General features: G+C 44.3%; 1 protein-coding gene across 1 annotated transcript in view; it reads right to left on the bottom strand.

Annotated features, from left to right (window-relative positions):
- Positions 1-17,884, bottom strand: part of LOC125121856 (receptor-type tyrosine-protein phosphatase T-like) — a 140,906-nt gene that overhangs the window by 9,402 nt on the left and 113,620 nt on the right. Inside the window, exon 7 of the mRNA XM_047770176.1 lies at positions 2,595-2,888. Coding sequence (XP_047626132.1) covers positions 2,595-2,888 — 294 coding nt within the window. The remainder of the gene's footprint in view (positions 1-2,594; positions 2,889-17,884) is intronic.

The following is a 17,884-nucleotide window of genomic DNA, read 5'->3' as shown; positions in this document are numbered from 1 at the left end:
TTTTTATTGAGATGATCATCTCGTGACTGAATTTCAAAATGTATTATATGATCATCAGCAAATAAGTCCATGGGGGCTGCTAAAGCACTCTGAAGATCATTTATAAAGATCAAAAACCCTGGAAAAAGAAAAGTCTCATTGGCAGGATCAAATCAATTATTTTTATGGATGAATATTGAATTGCAAAGCTGAGATAAGGTATTACCTGGTTTAATAACATACCCTTATGTCTCTTTAAAGCAGTAAGCTGTATAAGCAGGTTTCAAAGAGGAATCTTACCAATGGCCTGTTTTTTGAAACTAATCAAGAAAATGGCATCTCCATGTATCCTAGTGGTTCAATAACATTCAAAGGAACATTCCCATGTGACATAAAGACTAACTTTGGGTTCCATGCTACCGAAACACGCTACTGAGATACTTAAGAATGGTTACAGCTGATTCTGCTGTAAGGTGTGTTTTAATGATGCAGATATCTCCCAACATGATGGATATATTAGGGAACGAGTTGAGCATAACCTGTACTTCACATTTGCTAGGTGTGATTTCATGCACAGAAAGAGGAGTGAAGCAGAGACGTGCCCCCAGCTGGACTGAGCCAGGTAGGACCACACACGGCACATTCACCTCAAACAGTCGACCTTCATTCACCGTGTGTCACGAGACACATCGATCTGCACGTGGTGTCACAACTCACAGCAACTTTTAGGCAGCCCTCCTCTACCCTGCACAGGAGCACACAGGCTATAGCCTTTCTGACACCCACATCCAAAGCAAACTTTAGGACTTTAGGTAACATCCCATTTTTATCATAGTATTTATGTCCATTTTAACCACGGACATGTGCACAACTGTGCCACCATTTTTACTAGGTTTCCCTCCTTTTTTGGTGCTCACTGATAAGTGCTGTGCCCCAACCCTACTTCTCCCCATGAACCTGGTCAGTGTTATTGCAGAACTTTGAATACTGCAGTGATTTTTAGGCACATGTATGTTGCATTATAACACACATTTTTTTTCTTTTTTTCTTTTTTCTTTTTTTTTTTTTTTTTTTTTGCTGCACCTGTAGCATGAAGAAATTTCAGGGCTGGGGATCAAATCCCCGCCACAACAGCCACTTGAGCCACTGCAGTGACAACGCCAGATCCTTCACCCACTGGGCCACCAGAGAACTCCCTACTTTTCACTTTGTTCCATGGAAATCGCTGTGTGAATGGGTCCCTCTACATCCCTCCCCCAGAAGATGTCAGGGACTCCTTTCCCCTCAGAAGCCATGGGCCTAGGGTGCCACTTCCCCGATCCCCCACAGAAATACCCCCGGCTCCACAGACCACGGCAATGGTGCACAGCTGTTTATTCATCAAAGTATGACCAATGCTCAAGAGCAATGGAGTCAGAAAACCTGGGTGCAGATCCCAAGTGTGCTGCTGGCCAGTTTGATGACTTTGGATAATACCGAGTCCAGATATTTTCATTTATATATGAATAAAAGTACTTGTATGGAATGGTTACTTTGGAAAAATGAGTTAAAATAAGTAATGTAATTTCCAAAAAAAAAACAAACAAAAAACACCCACAAAACACTGAGTCATTTTAATTTCTTGAGTTGCATTCACAGCTAGAACATCTCAGGGGTACATTCAGAGGTACAATCCCAGCCAATACCCCTTATTAGAAACACCACAGAAGCACAGAGCTCTTGGGGATATAGACGGATACAAAGAAACCTCCCAGACACAGTCCCAGCCAGAAAACTCTTAAGCAGCATCCAGGAACCTCAGAGAAACAGTTGGAGCCCAACTAGAAGGAACTGAGCCAGGAGCCTGAAAGGATGCAAAATTTAGAGGATTCTTAGAGGGACAGTTTCAACCCAGACTCTTAGGTAGATGCCAGAAGCCTCCAAGGGACACAGAGCCAGAAGGCTCTCAGGGACTAAGGCATTTCCAGACTCCACTGAGAGACACTTTCAGAGCCATGAGGCACTCAAGATGCAGCTGACACCAGAAGCCCCTCAGAGACAGAACTAGACCCAGGAGCTCTCAGGAAAATTGTTAAAACCAAGAGCTCATCAGGGTCACGGACCCAGTCCAGGGATCCTCAGGAACAAAAATAAAAGGCTAAACACATTAGATAGGCAACAGGAACCAGATGCATTCAGATGTAGTCCAAATGAGGCCTCAGGGCACACAGTCAGAGCCCGGAGCCCCCAGAAATACAACAAGTAGACCTCAGAGACACAGTCCAGGAGCCCTCAGAGACACAGAGCCAAGAGTCCTCAGATGCACCAATGGCACAAGGAACCCTGGGAGAGGGCGAACCAGTGTCCTTCTAGAAAGACTGTCAGAAGCAGGAACCTCTCCATGGCACAGGTAGAGTCAGGTGGTTCTTAGACTCACAGTTGAAAGCAGGAGGTCCTCAGAGATGCCACCAGAGCCAGGAGGTCCTCTGAGGCAAGACCAACACCCTGCCTGTTTTTCCACCACCCCAGGAAGCACACTCACATCCACGTTTAGGAACAACTGTCACAGAAGGTCAAGAGGATACCTCACAGCAACCACCCAAGCTCTCAAATTGAGCCAGGAAGAAGGGTCCTACCTGCACACTTGGTCCTGGTGGTGAGGGGAGGCCCCGGAGGTCCTGTGCCCCCTTCCCCTGGCCGTGTGAGTAGCACCCGGATCTCATACTCCACATCGGGGTCCAGATGCCACAGCTTATAGTTGGGTGAGTCGACGATGTGGGTCTCCGCCCAGGTGCCCGTGGTGGTGCGATACTCCACCTCCTTCAGGATGATGGGGCCGTCCCCAATGATGGAGTTGGCATTCGGCTTGATCCACAGGTAGGTGGCCCCCACGGCCAGCAGCTCTGGTGGGGCAATGGGCGTGGGAGGCTCTGAAAGACAGGAATCGGCAAAGGACGTCAGACCCAAAGGGTTTACGGAGCAGACCCCAAACATGGAGGACGGAGGACAGGATTCCAGACAGCCCCAGAAAACAGCCCCGATCCCTTTCTCAACCCATTCATGTCCTACTTTGATTAACAAATTGTATGTGACCCCCTGAATCGGTATTTCTTCAGTAATGATATTCAACGCCTTCCAAGTCTCCTTCATTTGAAAAAGGGAAAGAAAGAAGGTGATTTGTGAGGAAAAGCTTTTTCCTGAACCCAGCAAAGCTGTGCAGGTGAATATTTGGCTTTCCATCCTCAAACAAGAACCTGCCTTCACTAAAGCAGAGTTTGGTTCAAAACCCGGGGGGGTGGGGGGGTGTCTGGATTTTACAAACATTTATTTCATAGGAACGCACAGGTTGTTAGTGGACATTCTCCCCACATAGTAACAGGAGCCTATGGAGCAAAAGGATGATGGTACAGCAAGAATTCAGCTTCCTCCTCCCTCCCAACAGTTCCCGCTAGCACAGAGAGTGTCCCTGGCCAGTGACCCCAGTGGGAATCAAGGGTCAAGGGAAAACTCAAGCTGAGTTATCTTGGATCTGCTACGGGTTTCCATTGCTCTTCCATCAAGTCCTTCGTCTTCAGCTAAATAAGACTACAATTTCAACAAGCATTAATGGCCTCGTTCTTCCTCCCTTTCTTTCTTTTTTCTTTTTAGGGCCACACCCAAGGCATATGGAAGTTCTCAGGCTAGGAGTCAAATCGAAGCTGTGGCTGCCGGCATACACCACAGCCACAGCAACATGGGATCCAAGCCACATCTGCAACCTACACCACAGCTCATGGCAATGCCAGACCCTTAACCCACTGAGCAGGGCTAGGGATTGAACCAGAGTCCTCATGGATACTAATGGGGTTTGTCATCACTGAGCCATAATGGGAACTCCAATGGTGGCTTCTTTCTAGCAAATTTTAGGTCCCTGGCAAGGCTGCAGAAATTAGCATTTACTTTATCTGTATTTACCAGGAAATTTCACATGCATTACTTAGTGTAATCCTTGGGGCATTATCACCTCCATTTTGATGGATTAAAAAGCCTGAGAACCCAAGTAATCAAGACAGGGAGCAGATAAGGCAGGAGGGAACCCACAACTGCATGCCTTCCAAGACCAGCTCTCCCCTTGGAAGGCTGATGGCCTTTCCATATCCATTTTCTAAAAATCAAAGTAGATACATTTATTTTTATTCGAAGCAAAAAAAAAAAAAAAAGCAGTGAAACCACAATAAAGAAAATGAGAAAACAGGCCCCCTTCCCTACAACTGAATATAACTGCCATTTTTATTTCTTCATGTTCCATTCCAACTTCGATAGATATACTGAAACCTTTTTCACATGGTTACAGTCACCCATAGACCCAATGTAGATTCGTTTTTCTTCCCTCACTTATTACATCCTAAGGACTTTGTTTATATCCTATGCGGATTTTACCATCACTGTCTTTAACAGTTATAGAGCACACATCTGATAAGCACACTAATTATGCTCCAATTTTTGGCACATGAGTTCTCTCAAGTTTTGCTAAGGTAAAAAATGAATATCTTTGTGCAAATGACTCCAGTCTCTTTTTTTTCTTTCTTTCTTTCTTTCTTTTTAGGGCCGTGCCTGCAGCATATGGAAGTCCTCAGGCTAGGGGTGGAATCGGAGCTGCAGCTGCCAGAGCTATGATACAGCCACAGCAGCGTGGGATCCCAGCCACATCTTCGAACTAGGCTGCACCTTGCAGCAACGCCAGATTCTTAATCCACTGAGCGAAGCCAGGGATCGAACCCCGCATCCTCATGGATATAGTCAGGTTCTTAACCTGCTGAGCCACTATGGAAATTCCTCCAGTGCTTTTGGTTTCTTATTTTCTTAGGACCAACTTCCAGGAATGGACTTATCTATCAGAGGGTATGAACAAGTTAAGGATTCTTTAATGATGCTTGGAGTGGAGCCAGGAACTGAAGGGTGGGGAAGACATTTGGGGTTATGGTACAATGTAGCTGTGTTCAAGAACTTTTGGAGACCCTCTGGGCTATTCAGGTAGGTTGGACAGGCCTAAGTTTCCATTTGGAACTCAAGTGAGAGCTTTGGGATAGATAAGACTCATTCAGTGTTTTCTTTCTAATTAATTATCCAGCAACAAAGATTCTCCAGAAACAGAAAAATCGCTACAAACCAGAGGTGGACAATATTTTCTCGGTGTAACTCGAGGCAAATCTTAAGGGACAAGTTCCGATTGCCTCTATTATAGTCTGCCACTTGGTCAGAGGAGGAAATGAAGCAGATTAGTCAAGCTAGATGCTTTTCTTTACAAAGCCAGGGAGGTTATTACTCAAGGCCTTGTTATCTCAAAGGTGTTTGCAAATTGATTTTTGGATAATTTGTTCCAGGTAGAGAAGTTAAGTTGGCAGGCAGATAATTTCTGGGCTCATCCTCTGTGCATTTTAAATATACAGACCCTCGGATCATCATTATCAACTCTCCAGAGCTCCCATCAGTCTCCAGTGAGGCCCCAAGGGTGATATTTTGTAGCTCCGTGATGACTCTGCCCAATTCCTTAGTATAATTATTCACAGATCAGCCCTGGACAGAATTAAGATCAGCAGCCTTCAGTACTTGAAGGTGTGAGCAAGTGGCCACATTAAGCTCTCTTCCACTGACTTTCCATCATGGTTTTACACGCCTCTATTTCAAGCATTGGCAGTAAATTGCTGACCACCTGAAAGAAAATAAAGTATCAGTCTTCCTAGATGTTTAGTCTTCTTTTCATGCATTTATTTTATTTTTTAAATTATGGTTGATTTACAACGCTCCGTCAATTTCTGCTGCACAGCGAAGTGACCCAGTCATACATATCCATACACTCTTTTTCTCATATTATCTTCTATCATGTTCTATCACAAGTGATTGGATATGGTTCCTTCTGCTCTACAGAAAGACCTCATTGTCTATCCATTCTAAATGGAATACTTTGCATCTACTAACCTCAAACTCCCAGTCCACCCCACGCCCAACCGTGCCCTCCCTCCGGCCCCTGGCAACCACAAGCCTGCTCTGTTCTGTAGTTAGGTTCATCTGTGCTATATTTTAGATTCCACATATAAATGATATCATAGGTTTTTGTCTTTCTCTTTCTGACTTATTTCACTTAGTATGAGAATCTCTAGTGGAATCCATGTTGCTGCAAATGGCATTATATAGTAAAGTAACAAACATTCCCCTAAGGATATAAATGTCTTTTTTTTAAATAATGATTTTTATTTTTTCCATTATAGCTAGTTTACAGTGTTCTGTACATTTTCTACTGTACAGCAAGGTGACCCAGTTACACATACATGTATACATTCTTTTTTCTCACATTATCATGCTCTATCACAGGTGACTAGATACAGCTCCCAGTGCTGTACAGCAGGATCTCATTGCTTATCCATTCCATAGGCAATAGTTTGCGTCTATTAACCCCAAATTCCCAGTTCATCCCACTCCCTCCCCCTCCCCCTCGGCAACCATGTCTTTGAATAATTTCCTAGTTTACAAGTCCATGTGCAAACTCTCTTTCTCTCTGATTCCTCAAGATTATATCACAAAGCCTATCCTAGTGTTTCCTGTAGCTGGCACCAAGAAGCCATCATATTACCATTTTGTTTTGTTTTGTTTTGTTTTGTTTTTAGTAATTTATTGATTTAAGATTGGCACTCTTTAGAAGGAAAATGGACTAGCAGCTCAAAGAGAAAGAAGTAAGGATGAGACACAGAATGACTTTATTTTTATTTTTGGCAGGCACCACCTTCTTTTTGTTGTTGTTGTTTTCATTTTAGGACCACACCCACAGCATATGGAAGTTCCCAGGCTAGGAGTCAAACAGAAGACACAGCCACTGGCTTACACCACAGCCATAGCAACACCAGATCCAAGCCATATCTGTGACCTACACCACAGCTTGTGACAACACTGGATCCTTAATCCACTGAGTGGGGCCAGGGATCAAACCCGCATCCTCATGAATACTAGCCAGGTTCTCACCCCATGAGCCACAAGGGGAACTCCAATACCACCTTTTTTAATAATGCACAGAAAAACTATGTTTATGTGTATCAGTTTTCCTCTCTGAGATGAACTGTTCAGCCAGACAGGGCAAGAACTCTATGAAGCCATTGAATCCAACCACCAGAGGCATGAGAAAGGAAATCAAAGCCCAGGGAGAGCCCATGGCCTGTTGAGCTAGAAACAAGTGTGGACAAGTGTCAGAACTTAGGGACTGGGTAGCATTTCTGCCTCTCCTTCTCTCCTCTTGTACATCTGATGTTTAAACAACTAACCAGAAGGAACATTAAAGGGAGTCCATGTCAGTAGTTTTTAACTTTGGGGGGATATATAGGCCTTATGAAAATGTGGTGAACAATTCCAGACTTTCTTTCCAGGAAAATGTGCATAAGCATATTACCTGGAGTTCTGCACACCATTTTAGGAATTCATGAACCCTTCTGAAGCCCCAGCACGGTCCCTTCAAGAGCCTATGCTGAGAATCAAGGAAATTCACAGAGATCCTGCCAAAAGACCACACGCCCTAAGCTTACACTTCTCTAGAACCCTGAAGGCACTCTTTGTTGAAAGGGCTAGAGGCTAAGGACACAATCATGGCAGGAAATGGAACTTGATGTAGGGGCCACAGACCTAATACATCCAGGCTCTCAGGTCCCCATAACTTTGGGTAAAAATAAACATGCTAAGATTTGCTCAGGACCACCCCAGTGAAACATCTAGGTTCCCATGACCGTGACCTTCCTAGCACATTCACAGATGCAACATCTGGGCTGAAAAATTGAAAGGAAAAGACATTATTCTGCCCATGAAATATTATATCTTAAGTGGAGGAAACCTTTCACAGAGGCTGTCTCAGTAGCTCACGCAGCTGCAACAAAATACCCTAGACTGGGTGGCTTAAACCACAGACATGTCTCTCTCACCGGGCAGGCGGGTGGGAAGTCCAAGATCAAGGTGCTGGCAGATTCAGTGCCTGGTGAGGACCCTTTCCTTGGCTTGCTGCCTTCTTGTCATGTTGTCACATGATGCTGGGCCCTTCTCTCCATAAAGGCATCAGTCTCCTAATAGAGGCTCTCTACCCATGACTACCTCTAACTTTAATCCCTTCCCAAATGCTGTACCTCCTGATGCCATCACATTGGGGTTAGGGCTTCAATACATGGATTAGGGGTAGGAGGAACACAAACACTGCACACATCACAGGCCACGGCATGGACCATGTTTTCACATCCCTCTTCCTTTTCATGGAGGGCTTTGCCTCGTTGTGAGGTTTTGAGATGAATACCTTGGCAGAGAGAAACTTCCCGTGAAAGAAACCCCAATTAGTATGTACTCTGTGCCTCTCAAGTGCCAGACAGAGTGATGGGTGTGTAGAATTTAATGGTGAAAAGAAAAACAGGCTGTCTGGACCCACAGACTAAAGGGGTAACACAGCCAATTAAGGCAGCATTGACTCTCATTCATAAAGTGTTAAGAGTCAGGATGAGGGTGGCAGGCACAGTTATGAGGCTGGTGAAAGGCACCAACCTGGTCTAGAGCTTAGGGGAGACCTCAGCAAGAGCTTAAACATGATCTGTGGGGCTAGGAATTCATAATAAGTCTATGAGCAAAGAGATTGTCCTGGAAATCCTATAGTTCTAGGTGGCTGAGAAGGTGCCACACAGGGCCAGTTTAAACAGTTCTCAACAATTTAAAAGAATGGTGTGCTCTGAACATTTATTCATTCACTCAGTGTACACTGAGCATCTGCTCCATGTCACACTCTATCCTAGCCACAAAAAGGCACAGTCCAGGTTGCCAGGAGCTCACATTCTAGCTTTTGCTCAAGGACTGAGAAAAGGGGTGTAAGCAGAGAAAGAAGGTGATTTAGAGGCTGGTGAAGAGCAGGAAATCACAGGACAAGCCAGGCCTACGTGGGCACTATGGATCAATCAACTGATGCACATGTGTTCAATAGAATATTACATAGCAAGGAACAGGGAACTAACTAAGGATATATACCATGGATGCCTCTCGAAACAAAATCATGCTGTGCAAAATAAAGAAAAAAGAAAAATGCATAGGAATTCCATTCATATGAAAAGTTCAAGAACAGGCAAAATTGATCTATGGTGATAAAAGCTAGAACTATGGTTACCTATGGGAGCAGGAACTGACAGGAAGGAGGCAAGAGAGAAAATTCTGGAGTGTTAATAAGTACTACATATTGACTGGGTGATTAAATAATAAAAATCAGAATAGTGGTGGGGTGATCACTCCGGTGGGGTGATTTCCGGGAAGGAGGCATAAGAAAACCTTCTGGGGTAATAAAAATCTCTGTATCTTGAATTAGAACTATATAAGACTCATCAAACTAGAGTAAAATAGAGATATTCTGTTGGATGTAAATGATACCTTAAAAAAAGACTAAGGAAAACAAAGAAACAAAAATATGGCTTGCCTCTAACCCAGCAGGTGGATTAGGCTAGAAAGAATGTCATTAGATCTTACTTGGAACTGAACCCCAGAATATTTGGAGGAGATGAGCCTTTAATTCTGTATCATTTCTGTCCAAACAATTCCATCAGCATCAGCAGATGCTTGCATTCTCATGAGTCTTCTTAACAAGAGGTTGTTCAGGGACATACCAATTCTCGTTCATGAGTCTTTTCACATATGAAACCACTCACCTCCTCTCTTTACTTAGCCCCGCCCAGTCAACGGTGCAAAGCCAGGAGCATTTGACATCTGAGGGCACTCTCTGCTGACAAAGTCTGGAACCAAATCAAGAGGGAAGAAGTCTGGTTTTCAGGGAGATGAGATCTGAGTTGGGAGATGGCACTGGCCCCCTCCACCCAGGAATAAAAGCACTTTGAGGACAAGGACCCCAGAGGCCATCATCCAGGAGGCCTGGGCAGTGTGATGCCCTGGACCACGCAAGGCCCTCCTTCAACATGGAGGTGGTGCAGTGACCCCTTAATGCAATTCCGCTTCATCCTCAGGCAGCAATCTCCAGACCAATTCTGTCTTTCTTTTTCCTGCTGTGAGCACTTGTAACAGTTTGACTCCCCAGAAATTCCTACAGAGAGCAAAAGTGCTTCAAATAGCCGGAGAACAAGCTCTGCACTTATGTATTGCCTGCTCCAGGCAGAAATCAAATATTTTGAAAAAAACTGAATGTTGCTAAGATGCGAAGTGAGCCCTAAGACATGTTTAGGGTGAATATAACCTGGCCTCTGACACTGGCCATTGCCCTTTGTCTCCTCCCTGTTTACCTTCCTAATTGCATTGCTATTGACCGACCCATGCACGTCCGCGGGACCAGCCAACCCCACCTGCCAACGTACTACACAGACCTACACACTACCTTATCCCCCTCACCTTCACACTTTTGCACGAGCCCTTTCTCCCAACTGGAACAGCTCTCTTTTTTCTTTGAACCAAACCACACCCATTTTTCTTTTCAACTCTGCTTCATGACTACTCAGCTGCAGAGACCGCCAGTCTAGGCAAAGAGTGGATGTTTCTTTTCATTTGTTTGTTTTTGTTTTTGTTTTGTCTTTTTAGGGCCGCCCCCACAGCATATGGTGGTTCCCAGGCTGGGGGTCAAATCAGAGCTGTAGTTGCTGGGCCACACCACAGCCACATCAACACAGGATCCCAGCTGCATCTGTGACCTACACCACAGCCCATGGCAATGCCGGATCCTTAACCCATTGATCAAGGCCAGGGCTCGAACCCTTCATGGATACTTGTCAGGTTCATTAACCTCTGAGCCACTATGGGAACTCCAAGAGTAGATGATTCAAGAGCATCATGCTGGTTCTATGTTCTATCATTTGGCAACACAAATTCATAAAACAATGGATTGAAGATCAAAGAGAGGAAAGGAATCTAGCTTGGGGCCCAGGTCTGAGTCTTTGTTCTCCACCATTAGTCAACTATGAGACCCTGGACACACCACCTAGTCTTTATGGTTCTCAATTTTTTTCACCTTTAGATGAAATACGGTTCTACAGTTCAAGAGATAAAAAGTATCTCAGGAGTTCCTGTTGTGGCTCAGAAGGTTAAGAAACTCACTAGTATCCATGAGGATGTGGATCTGATCCCCAGCCTCACTTGGTGGGTTAAGGATCCAGTGTTGCCATGAGCTGTGGTGTAGGTTTCAGACACAGCTTGGATCTGCTCTGACTGTGGTGTAGGCTGGCAGCTTCAGCTCCAATTCTATCCCTAGCCTGGGAACTTCCATATACCAAAGGTCTGGCCATAAAAAGCAAAAAACAAAATAAACAAAACAAAAAAACAAAAACGGCATCTGAATCTTCTGCCCATGACCATGGGGATTCCATGTAGATAAGTTCACTGACTCTTCCCTGACCACGTTGTCAGCAGTAAGCCCCAGTCTCTCGTTCATCTCCGGCCCATGAGGTCCTCAGGCAGAAGACATAATAAGTAGACAGTGCATTCAATCCAATAGTAGGTGCCGACTAGAATGAGTCTTTCTTTCCTAGCCTAACATATGGTCAATATTCAATAAATATTTAATATCTTATTTAAATAGATAGAGAATATATTGGACGAGTTTTTCTAAAATAAGAGGTCGGGGTGATAAGAAAGAGTAGAAAAGGAGCAAGCAGCAGCCTGTTCTAGGAAAGAGTGGATGGACATCCATTCACTAAGCTAATAACTGGATGAGTTTGGGAGAAGACATCAAATAAGTGGAATAGAACAATAATCAAAGACATAGCTAAAGAGGAGTTCCTGTCATGGCTCAGTGGAAACAAATCCAACTAGGAACCATGAGGTTGCAGGTTCGATCCCTGGTCTCGCTCAGTGGGTTAAGGATCCAGCGTTGCCATGAGCTGTGGTGCAGGTGACAAATGTGGCTCGGATCTGGCGTTGCTGTGGCCGTGGCATGAGCAGGCAGTTATAGCTCGGATTCGACCCCTAGCCTGGGAACTTCCATATGCCATGGGTGTGGCCCTAAAAGGCAATAAATAAATAAATAAATAATAAATGAAGGTCTGAGTTTGCAGACCTCGAAGAGCACAGTGGGTTGCAGGCAAAATCAATGACTCAAACTTAAGCACAAACTGGCAATATTTTGAAATACAAGACCAAAGAGAAATTCCTACAATCATCTAGACAAAAGCAGATCTCTATCAAAACAAAACCAAAAGACTAAAAAAGAAAATCAGTTCCCAGACTTCACCATTTCAATTTGAAATACTGGGATCACGGTGAAGGTGATTATAGGAAAAATAAGCACACATGGCAGCAGCAGCAGCTAATAAGCACTGCACATTGTTGATGCACCTGTCACTGTTCTTAGTGCCTTAAAATATTAACTCATTTAATCTTCACAGCAGCTCTAGAGACAGATGATATTATGATTGACCCTTTTTCTGAATAGAAGGAAGAGATGAAGATTAAGTAACTTGCCCAATCAAACAATGAGTAATTTATAGAATCAGGATTGAGCCCGAAGAAAACTTCCTGGGGAGGGGGGGTGGATCTGCACGCCAAACCACAATAGTATAACATATACTATTAAGGTTTTTAAGAGGGTGTTTCATGCCCCAAGAAGTTTACAGCTTAGCTAAGTGGTGGTGCATCTGCAAAGCCAATTAATAGACAATTTTAGGTTCTGAAAAATTCAGAAGCTATATTATCTATACATACTTCCTCAGAGAAAAATTACTTAAAGATAGACCCCAGTCCTCTCTGGGGCAAATCAAAATCATGACCTCTAGGAGTTCCCGTCATGGCGCGGTGGTTAACGAATCCAAAGAGGAACCATGAGGTTGTGGGTTCGATCCCTGGCCTTGCTCAGTGGGTTAAGGATTCGGTGTTGCTGTGAGCTGTGGTGTAGTTTGCAGACACGGCTCAGATCCCTCGTTGCTGTGGCTCTGGTGTAGGCCAGTGGCTACAGCTCCAGTTGGACCCCTAGCCTGGGAACCTCCATATGCCGCAAGAATGGCCCTAGAAAAGGCAAAAAAAGACAAAAAAAAAAAAGCATGACCTCTAGGATGGAGGAAGTGGAGTATTAAGAGGATTGGCCCTACTGGATGACTACTAGTGCAAGACTGTTCTTTTTCAGACAGGAGTCTACAAGAGCGTCACTGCCTCGTGCCAGACCAAAGTGGAGACAAACCCAAACCATAAAAACAGACAGAAATCCCAATGGCCTTTAGATTGTGCTTAAAAGCAAGCAATCGCACGGTGAACGGTTAACCCTTGCTTTAGCCATAATTTTGAAAATGGACACACACACAAAAAAATGTCTCTGGAATTGTCTCTCTTAGACAGGGCTCTCCAAAGGGACAGAAGTCCAATGTTCACCAAGTCAAAATAAGCAAAAAAAAAAAAGAAAAGAAAAATCCCACCTACCTATACCTATTAGCTGCCTAGATATAAATCTAGGGGTTAATGGCTCACTGATGTCTATCAAGTGCCTAGATATAAATACACCAAAACAATGATGTTTGTGATGAAATGAATACTGTTTTCTTTTTTGTGTGTTTCTACAAATGTCCTCTAATCCACTTGCATTGGGTGTGGATTACAAAGATAAGCATATTCCAAACATCACATGCTAACACTTATATGTGGAATCTCAAAAAAAAAAAAAAAAAAGGATACAAATGAACTTCTTTGCAAGACAGAAACAGACTCACAGACTTTGAAAGGGGACAGGTGCGGGGGAGGGATGGACTGGGGGTTTGGGATTGGCATATGCACACTGAGGTATATGGAATGACTGGCCAATGTGGATTTGCTGCATAATACAACACAGGGAACGCTACCCAATGTTCTCTGATAACCTACGTGGGAAAAGAATCCGAAAGAGAATGGAAGGGTGTGTGTGTGTGACGGAATCTCTTTGCTGTACAGCAGAAATGATCACAATCACAACCTTGTAAAGCAACTCTACTTCAAGTAAAAAAATCCTTAACTCAAAAAAATTACGTAAGTAAGGTTTTCTTATACATCAGACTTTTAGAACCAAGTGGGACCTCTCCAGGATTCTATGCCCTCCGCTCCTTGGAGTGTTTAACAGTCAGTCTCCCCTCTCATATGCCCAGGTAGCAGGTGCCAGGATCTAGAGGCACAACTGTGTCCATCTGCCAGTCCAGTGCTCCTTTGCTAGCACCGGAACACAGAGAGGTCCTGGCCTTTCCTGGCACTGCTCAAACACCTTGAACATACATGGAGATGACGTCCAAACCATCCTCAACCCATAGCAACCACTATTTTGCAGTACTTCACCTGTTTCCTCATTGTTCTCCCTCCATGACCCCCAGAGCAGAGGGTAACACTCCCATTTCACAGGTGAGGACATCAAGGCTCAGCTACTTTAGGCAACCTGCCTAATCGCACACCTCGAGCAGGCAGAACAATGTTCAATCCCAGGTCTTCTCAAAGTCAGGGCCCTTTCCTCAAGGCTGCACGGACCCTCTTTGGGCTGTTAAGTGCTAACAGAAAAAGTGTGCTTCTGTTTCAGCCCTGCAGCCTGTGAATTCAGCAGAATGAACATGCTCACCAAGGATTAGCCAGCTCTGTGCGAGGCACTGTGCTAAGGGCTTTACATGCATCATCAAATTTAATCCTAGCATACTCTTCAGGGGCTATTATCTACCCCATTTTATAAAGTGACATTAAAAAAAAAAAACCTGATGTTTAAAGAGGTTAATGGCTCACAATGACAAAGCCAGGAAGAAGAGGAACCAGGATTCAAGCTTAGGAAGACTCCAGAGCAGTCCTTGTAATCACTGCATTATACTATCTGCTGCCACGAGGGTTCCCACGGATGAGGGAGAAGTGATTTGTCTTCCAAGGTCACCGAAAAATTATTTTGGTGAGGAAAAGCTGAATCTGGTAACTGGTAGCACTTCGTTAACCCGGCAGCAGGAACAGGAGGCAACTGTCCGCAGATGTGGAAGATGTATAGGGTGTCATGGATTCAAAAGTCCCTGACCTGGAGCCAAGACTCAGCTTGAAGCCCTCCAGGGCTAAGGAGCCCAGTCTCTGTTGCCTGGAAAATTGGGGGCCAGTTGCTCTTGGTTTTTGTTGTTGTTGCTGCTGCTTTGTTTTTGGCTTTTTAGGACCGCACCTGCAGCATATGGAGGTTCCCAGGCTAGGGGGCAGATCGGAGCTGCAGGCCTACGCCACAGCCACAGCCATGCCAGATCCAAGCCACCGTCTGGAACCTACACCATGGCTTACGGCAATGCCAGATCCTTAATCCAATGAGCAAGGCCAGGAATCGGACTTGCATCCTCACGGATACTAGTCAGGTTCTTAAGCCACTGAGCTACTACGGGAACTCCTGGTGATGAGTTTTTTTTTTGTTTCTTTGTTTGTTTGTTTGTTTGTTTTCCCACTGTACAGCAATGGGGTCAGGTTATCCTTACATGTATACATTACCATTACATTTTTCCCCCACCCTTTCTTCTGTTGCAACATGAGTATCTAGACAAAGTTCTCAATGCTATTCAGCAGGATCTCCTTGTCAATCTATTCTAAGTTGGGTCTGATAAGCCCAAGCTACCGATCCCTCCCACTCCCTCCCCCTCCCATCAGGCAGCCACAAGTCTCTTCTTCAAGTCCATGATCTTCTTTTCTAAGATGTTCATTTGTGCTGGATATTAGATTCCAGTTATAAGTGATATCATATGGTATTTGTCTTTGTCTTTCTGGCTCATTTCACTCAGTATGAGTGTTTCTCAAATGCACCCATGTTGCTGCAAATGGCATCATGTCATTCTTTTTTATGGCTGAGTAGTATTCCATTGTGTATATATACCACGTCTTCCGAATCCAATCATCTGTCGATGGACATTTGGGTTGTTTCCATGTCTTGGCTATTGTGAATAGTGCTGCAATGAACATGCGGGTGCATGTGTCTCTTTTAAGTAGAGCCTTGTCCGGATAGATGCCCAAGAGTGGGATTGTGGGGTCATATGGAAGTTCTATGTATAGATTTCTAAGGTATCTCCAAACTGTTCTCCATAGTGGCTGTACCAGTTGACATTCCCACCAACAGTGCAGGAGGGTTCCCTTTTCTCCACACCCCCTCCAGCACTTGTTATTTGTGGATTTATTAATGAGGGCCATTCTCACTGGTGTGAGGTGATATCTCATGGTAGTTTTGATTTGCATTTCTTTTATAACCAGCGATGTTGAGCATTTTTTCATGTGTTTGTTGGCCATCTGTATATCTTCTTTGGAGAACAGTCCATTCAGGTCTTTTGCCCATTTTTCCATTGATTGATTGGCTTTTTTGCTGTTGGGTTGTATAAGTTGTTTATATATTCTAGAGATTAAGCCCTTGTCGGTTGCATCATTTGAAACTATTTTCTCCCATTCTGTAAGTTGTCTTTTTGTTTTCTTTTGGGTTTCCTTTGCTGTGCAAAAGCTTTTCAGTTTGATGAGGTCCCATGGGTTTATTTTTGCTCTAATTTCTATTGCTTTGGGAGACTGACCTGAGAAAATATTCATGAGGTTGATGTCAGAGAGTGTTTTGCCTATGTTTTCTTCTAGGAGTTTGATGGTGTCCTGCCGTATATTTAAGTCTTTCAGCCATTTGGAGTTTATTTTTGTGCATGGTGTGAGGGTGTGTTCTAGTTTCACTGCTTTGCATGCAGCTGTCCAGGTTTCCCAGCAATGCTTGCTGAAAGGACTGTCTTTTTCCCATTTGATGTTCTTGCCTCCCTTGTCAAAGATTAATTGACCATAGGTGCCAGGGTTTATTTCCGGATTCTCTATTCTGTTCCATTGGTCTGTCTGTCTGTTTTGATACCAGTACCACACTGTTTTGATGACTGTGGATCTGTAGTATTTCTTGAAGTCTGGGAGAGTTATGCCTCCTGCTTGGTTTTTGTTTCTCAGGATTGCTTTGGCGATTCTGGGTCTTTTGTTGTTCCATATAAATGTTTGGATTGTTTGTTCTGGTTCTGTGAAAAATGTCATGGGTAATTTAGGGATTGCATTGAATCTGTAGATTGCTTTGGGTAGTATGGCCATTTTTACAATATTGATTTTCCCAATCCAGGAACATGGAATATCTTTCCATTTCTTTACATCTTCTTTGATTTCTTTGATTAAAGTTTTATAGTTCTCGGCACATAGGTCCTTTACCTCCTTGGTCAGGTGTATTCCGAGGTATTTGATTTTGTGAGGTGCAATTTTCTGGTGATGAGTTTTAAGAGTGAAAAAGCACAGTGAAATACAGACCAGAGGTCTTCCTCCCCTTGCCCTCCATTGGAGTGTCATACCAAGCTTCTAAGAGCTGGTCTCACTCTACCTCTCTGGGCTCCATGGTGGCTAAGCTCCCCTCTCCCCAAAACCTTACGCACGAGTGATACAGAAGTGGCAGGAGGCGCTACTGCTTGGGCTGGTCTCTGCCCTCTTTTCAGGTGACTCACATTCCCTTGTCCGTCAAGAGTGACCTCTCCTCTGGGATGCCCTCCTGGCTGTGTCCTCTATGCTCCAGAGCATCTTAGTAAAGCTTCAGACAAAGATGCTGTACAGTGACTGACGGGAGGAGCATCCTCAGAAGGCCGACAAGGGAAACGAGAATGTGATTTCAGCTGCAGACTAGGTTTTTCTGGTCCCACACGCCCTCCGGAGCACAAAATGCACCACTTTGGGGTCCCTCATTGAGGCCAGGGGGTCCATCTTTGGGACAGTTGAGTTATTCACTGGATATGGGCTGTTCAGGTTTACCAGCATTGTCCCTCGGCCAAGCAGCTCAAACTGGGCTTTAAGTAATGAAAATGTGTGCCTCACAATTCCAGAGGCGGGATGTCTAAAACCAAGGTGTCACTAGGGACATGCTCCATCCAAAGGCTCTAGGGTAAAACCTTTCCTTGCTACTTCTGGCACCTTGCTTCTGGTGTTTCATCTTGATCTTGAATTTCCTTGGCTG

Source organism: Phacochoerus africanus, chromosome 3 (assembly GCF_016906955.1).
Source record: "Phacochoerus africanus isolate WHEZ1 chromosome 3, ROS_Pafr_v1, whole genome shotgun sequence".
Taxonomy (NCBI): Eukaryota; Metazoa; Chordata; class Mammalia; order Artiodactyla; family Suidae; genus Phacochoerus; species Phacochoerus africanus.
This window is presented reverse-complemented; position numbering and strand designations above follow the sequence as displayed.